This window comes from Ochlerotatus camptorhynchus, unplaced genomic scaffold (assembly GCF_037179485.1).
Source record: "Ochlerotatus camptorhynchus isolate MF236.1 unplaced genomic scaffold, CSIRO-AGI_Acam_v1.1 ptg000547l, whole genome shotgun sequence".
Taxonomy (NCBI): Eukaryota; Metazoa; Arthropoda; class Insecta; order Diptera; family Culicidae; genus Ochlerotatus; species Ochlerotatus camptorhynchus.
In genome coordinates, this window is record NW_027041030.1 from 990,703 (window position 1) to 997,488 (window position 6,786).

The window sequence follows — 6,786 nt, forward strand, 5'->3', positions numbered from 1 at the left end:
GTCAGCCAAACTGGCACAACATGGAGAAAACACTGATGTAATCTCAGCTGATAGTAGCAAAACTCTTGCAAAATCGATCCATTGTTCGTGCAGTTTTGTTGACATGGTTAAAGAGGAGTAAGTGATATATGTATCTGGTGCAGGTATGGGCTTTTTAAACATGCGGATTTCCGGCTTTTTAAATCCACATAGTAAGTATCCATGACAGATCCGTATTTCGACTACATTGTGCTATCTTCATTGCACCCCAAATGGTGAGGACCACAGAAGAAAGAGCGTCCAACATAGTTCTGGTCTTCACAAGCTCCTACCTCACGCTTCCACGTGTCGGATGATGACAGCCAGTATATGCCCATATATGTGCTGGTAGCGGGGTGTGGGCAATGTCATCACGATTAACCCATATCGTGATGATAGCAAGGCTGAGGAGGTGCGAATCGTCGAGCGTCTGTCCACCAGGAGGTGCGGCTCAAACAGCGTCTGTCTGGCATCCAACGGCTGAAACAAGAAATGTTGAATCGTGTCAACTAAACCTAAGATGGCAGCCACATCAACACGCTGTAGGTATCGTGATCCTGGTACGGTAGCATACTGAATTATAAAAGTACTCAGAAAAATGAAGTAAGAAGAAGAAAAGACGAACGGAATTTTCGGCAACTGACCCAACGGCAACGAAATAAGGACAATGAATGGAAACTCAGTTCTTGGAATGTCAGAACGTTAAATGAACCTGGACGAGTGGGCCTTCTGACCCGTGAACTGCAAAAAGTGAATGTGAGTTTGGCTGCTATTCAAGAAGTACGGTGGCTTAGATCTGGAGAACGTGAATTCAGGGCGGTAGATCCTATCGCCAACACATCGTTCAAATACCATATCTACTACAGCGATGGCGATAGAGCAGAACACGGAGTTGGTTTCAAAGTGATTGGGAAACAGATGAAGCGGGTTATGCGCTGCAAACCGGTTAGCGAGCGCATCTGCGTTTTGAGGATTCGTGGCAAATTCTTCAATTACAGCTTGATCAATATCTACGCACCGACTAACGATAAATCCGATTACGTGAAGGACGCGTTTTATGAAAGCCTGGATAAAACCTATGATGAGTGCCCTAAACAAGACGTGAAGATTGTCATCGGAGATGCAAACGCGCAGGTCGGAAGAGAGGAATTCTTTCGCCCAATCATTGGAACAGAGAGCCTTCACTCTGCAACGAATGATAATGGCCTGAAGCTGATACACTTCGCTGCTGCTCGTGATATGGCCATCAGTAGCACCCACTTTGCACGCAAGGATATCCGAAAGCACACCTGGAGACACCCTAATGGCGAAACTTGCTCCCAGATCGACCACGTGCTGGTGAATGGTTGGCATTTCTCGGATGTCGTAGATGTCAGGACCTTCAGGGGTCCTAATATCAACTCGGATCACTACCTCGTTGTCGCGAAAATTCGAGCGCGTCTATCGACCGTTACGAGTTCGAGAAACCGTAGATCGATGCGTTTCAACATCCAGCGTTTGACAGTAGATGGTGTTGCTGCAGAGTACCACCAGAAGCTGAATGAGCGGATAGCGGAAATCAACGTGAACGAGAATCTCAACAATCTGTGGGAAGAAGGTATTGAAGACCAGTAAGCTGCGTCTATCGTAGTAAGCTAGTTTTTGACGTCTTACGGGAAGGTACTGGGGGTAAATCAAAAATTTAAAATTTGCGACCGTCACGTAAAGGTGTAAGGTTTTGGACGCTTATAACTTTGTAATTTATAGATGAAAATAAAATCCAAATACACCAATCGATAGGAAATAGCTCTCACAACCTGCTACAATAAATGCTTCTGTCTAAAAGAAAGCGTTGAAAAATGTACAAATAAAAAATGATAATTTTAACACTGTTTCAATTGAATAAATATTCTCCCCAAACCAAGTCGTCATAATCGAGTACCATTTGGTATTGCATCGTTTTGCTTGAACCTGTAAAAGTATATAAGAACTCTGCTGTCGTTCCTCCACTCATGATGATTGGTTGCTAAACCGTCTAGCAGTATAGTTCGTTCGTTCATTCGCTCCGTTATCATGTTTCTTCTAATTCATTGTATTGCTGCGTTCACGTTGTGGAAGTGCCGTCATCGACAGGCACATTGGCAAGTCTAATCCGCAGAACGTCGAATCGTGCGGCACGCATTCGTTGCCCTTTGTGAAAAAGTGCAGTTATTGCTGTTAAACTTTTGATTAATCATGACTGAAACGCTGCAACTCCGCGGCCAGCTCGTTGGCCATTCCGGATGGGTCACTCAGATCGCCACCAATCCGAAGTACCCGGACATGATCCTGTCTTCGTCTCGCGACAAGACCCTGATCGTTTGGAAGTTGACCCGCGACGATGCCAGTTACGGTATTCCGCAAAAGCGTCTGTACGGTCACTCGCACTTCATTAGCGACGTTGTTCTGTCGTCCGACGGTAACTACGCTCTATCCGGCTCGTGGGACAAGACCCTGCGCCTGTGGGATTTGGCCGCCGGAAAGTCCACTCGTCGTTTTGAAGACCATACCAAGGATGTCCTGTCGGTTGCTTTCTCCGTGGACAACCGTCAGATCGTGTCCGGATCTCGTGACAAGACCATCAAGTTGTGGAACACTTTGGCCGAATGCAAGTACACCATCCAAGAGGATGGACATAGTGATTGGGTCTCGTGTGTCCGCTTCTCGCCGAACCACTCGAACCCGATCATTGTCTCGGCTGGTTGGGATCGCACCGTCAAGGTCTGGAATTTGGCCAACTGCAAGCTGAAGATTGACCACCTGGGCCATAATGGCTACTTGAACTCGGTTTCCGTTTCTCCTGATGGTTCCCTGTGCACATCCGGAGGTAAGGATTGCAAGGCCTTCCTGTGGGACTTGAATGATGGCAAGCATCTGCACACACTGGAACATAACGAGGTCATCAATGCCCTCTGCTTCTCACCAAACCGTTACTGGTTGTGCGTTGCTTATGGTCCATCCATCAAGATTTGGGATCTGGCATGCAAGACCATGGTCGAAGAGCTGAAGCCATCGAAGGCCGATCCACCACAGTGCTTGTCGCTGGCTTGGTCTACCGATGGACAGACGCTGTACGCCGGTTACTCTGATAACATCATCCGTGTCTGGCAGGTATCAGTCTCGGCTCGTTAAATATGAAGCGGATCCAAAGGTCAGCTCAGTGTGGACAGAAACCACACGCTGAGCAAGCGTTCTACTACTCCTGCATAGAAGAGCCCAAATGGACGCAAGCGCTGCTTCGGATGACGCAGCTAATCGGTTGCTACAGAGCAACCAATTCTCGATGCTCGGAATTGAAAATGGCGGTGGTGAAGCTGCTGAAATTGCTAAAGAGCAGCGGATTCCCCCGCTGTTTACCCCGATGAAGAACACTTATGTATGATTTGTCATCAAAATCTTTTTAAAAAAGGTTTCACTATGTCCTAAAGGACAGATTTATTAACTTTTTCTGTACATCAAATGTTTCATCACTTTTTCAATCTAACAAAAGATTTCATCACTTTTTCATTCTAGCAAAAAGGTTTCACAAACACACTAACGTTATCTCACTATGTCTTGCCACTAGCTCTAACTAAACTCAACTAACTACTCCTAATTGAATAATATTTCCTTCAACCTGTCGATGGCTTGCGATCTGCTGCGTCAGGAGTCCAAATCCAATCCAGGTTGTCATCGTCAGCGATGTTTTGTCCGGCGTGTGTCGTGTTGAGTCAGGAGAACCGCATCCGTTCTGCTGTTGCTCAACGAGTGTCGGGTTGCAGCTGGTTGTCGTTGGAATTCGGTAGATAATGCTGGGGTTGCATCTATGCCATGATCGGCTGATCATAGGTAGAGCATCGGTATGTCCATATCTGAACGTCGCCAAGCTTAGGGATGAGCTGGCAAAACTCACATTGTTCCCGCGATTCAAGATCTGTAACGTAGGAACAAAGATCATGTGCTCCAGCCCACAGCAGTACAAGTCGGTCGATGAAAAACAGGACGGTGGAGTTTTACACCCACGATTTGCCTTCGGTGAAACCATTGAAGGTTGTTTTACGGGGATTGCCGTCGTACGAAGCGGCTGCCGTAAAAGATGAACTGGTGATGCTCAGATTGAAACCAAAGGCACTCCACCCAATGAATCGACGGCCTATGCCCAATACTAACTATCGTGACCAACTGTTTCTGGTCCACTTCACGAAGGGCTTCACCACCCTTGCTGCGCGCAACATACGTAACCTGTTTCAGGTCATTATCTACTGGGAATCCTACAAACCACAACACCGTGATGTGACCCAATGCACAAGTTGCCTCTCCTTCGGCCATGGCACGAAGAACTATCAGATGAAACCACGCTGCGACAAGTGTGCTATGGCCCACTCGACGGCGACCTGTGCTCAAGCTGATGACACCGACCCGAAGTGCGTGAATTGCGGCGTTACTCACCGTGCCACTACTCGGGACTGCCCCAAGCGAACGGAATACATCAACATCAGGAAGAAGTTGGCTACTAGCAACTACGAAACAAACGTAAACTAAAAGCCATCACGGATGAACAATACCCAGCAATCCAGCCTCGTCGCCTGGTCAAATCTCCCACCGCTACCCCTCAACAATCAAAGAGCCGCCCTCTCAGCTCAGCATCTCCACACTGCTGCAGCGGCCCTCCCAAATCAAGTTTCTGCCTCGGCGTAGGGTCATTCAGTAGACGAATCTCCGTTAACATCGGAGGAACTAGTAACGCTGGTTGCAGAGGTGATCGTCATCCTGAGCACCTGCAATACTAAATTGGAACGCTTGCTCGCTGACAAACAAGCATAGAGACCTACTCGATTACCTCAACACCATTGCTATCATCACTGAGACACACTTGACGCCCGAACTGAACGTATTCCTTCCCGACTTCCGGTTCGTCAGACGTGACCGCACCTGCTCCGGGGGTGGGGGAGTGGCTATCGCTGCAAGACGGAACATCAGTTGTCGGCTGCTACCAAATTTCCAGCTGAAAACAATCGAAGCCATCGGAGTGAAGGTGAGCACATCACTTGGCCCAATTATCATCATCGCGGCCTACTGCCCCAAGCAAATCAACAACAGGGACGGGTCATCAGTGGCCCTCCGGAAAGACATCATAAAACTCACCCGGAGATGCAGGAACTTCATCATCGCTGGCGACCTGAACGCAAAACACCAAGCTTGGGGCAACGGTCGGAGCAGTCGAAACGGCACCATCCTGAATGAAGACCTTCAAGAGGGCCACTATACCATCTTGGCCCGGACACTCCCACCCGGTTGAGTGGGTCTGGGATCCATGCGACCATCGACATCTTCGTCAGCAAAATGCGACACGACATCTCGCAACCTGTGACCTACCCGGTGGTGGCCGTTTGGGTTTTATGAGGGTACTGTAGACCACAATTTAGACTTGTAAAGTGCTTTAAAACCTCAATAAATCTTGCAATGTTACTTGGACTAAAATGTGCAAAACGTGCTTGTGAACGATTTCCCACCGGAGGTATTTCACTGCGATCAAGCGTTTGGTTAAACGTGTTATCCATAACAAATGTTCAACGAAGATGGGATGGGCATTGAAGTTTGCACGGGGAATATACTTTTTTTTTCCTTGATTTGTTTGCCTTCGATCTTGTTTTCCGTGCTGAGCACCAATGCTACCGACGCCAGGGAGGCAGCTCCCACATCTGGATCCTACCTATCGACCCATCAACTTATGAACCGGGTACCAACGGCTTTACGAAGGCGTGATCAGAGATGTTATGCCTCAGAACATTCCGGCGGCGCTGACTGGGATTGAACCCAGGCCTGCTGGGGTGACAGGCAATCACAGTTACCACTACACCACTTGCGCCGCTGGGGAATATACTTTATAACGGAGGATAAAAGACAAGTGTTTCATAGGCGGAAATATCCCTAACTGAAAGTCCAGAAACAGTCACAAAAATAACTAATAAGGGAGCGGAAATTGACATGTCAAGGAGAGGAAATGGAGTAAATTAAGGAAATAAGTTACTTCTACTGTATTTTAAATCAATATCAAGAAACATCTCAACGTAGTCTACGCCAACCATGCGGTCGTGTCTTGTGCACAGCCCCACCATTTTTTTATTTGAATTAACCGCAAAACCACTCCCTCTTCATCAAACGGATCCAAGGGACGACGAGGAAGTGCACGGAACCGTTGAACCGGTGGGATCAGAAGATAGCTTCGCGATTGAGGACCGGTAACAGCCAGATCTCACACAATTTCGGTGGAACGCCGTTCCACAGGACTTGCGTCGGTTGTAGAACCGCAACCTCAATCGAGCACATTCTATGTGTATGCCCTCAGTATCAGAACCTGCGGGAACTCCACGGGCTACAAAATAGCATACGTGACATGCTGGGTGATGATCCCTCCACACTGCCAGCAGTAATGCTCTATTTAAAGGATGCTGCATTGTATTTTAAAGATAAGTCTTTTTTAAATTCCTTTCGGCTGTTGGGACATCTCTGCCTGATGGGGGGCGTCCCGGTTCCCCCAGTGTTTGTTTGTGTTCTTAATATGCTTGATGTGGAGATATATTTGGCCATACTACAGCTCCAACTGTTTCCAAAAGTACGTCTAAAAATTGAGTTTTTATATTATATTTAATAGTTTTTCAATCGAGCCTTTTGACAATACTTACCTCATCCTATGCCTCTTCCATTTTAAAAACGGCACCAAACTTGGTACATCTCAACAAAATTTTATAATTCTAGGATTAATCACTG

The 6,786-nt window shown here is 47.3% G+C and overlaps 1 protein-coding gene across 1 annotated transcript; it reads left to right on the plus strand.

Moving 5' to 3' along the window:
• Window positions 1–2,154: 2,154 nt before the first annotated feature.
• On the plus strand, window positions 2,155–3,180 carry LOC135713228 (small ribosomal subunit protein RACK1). Its single transcript, XM_065236334.1, has one exon. It carries the CDS (start codon window positions 2,233–2,235, stop codon window positions 3,166–3,168), a length of 936 nt encoding a protein of 311 aa, XP_065092406.1. The 5' UTR covers window positions 2,155–2,232; the 3' UTR covers window positions 3,169–3,180.
• Window positions 3,181–6,786: the final 3,606 nt, after the last annotated feature.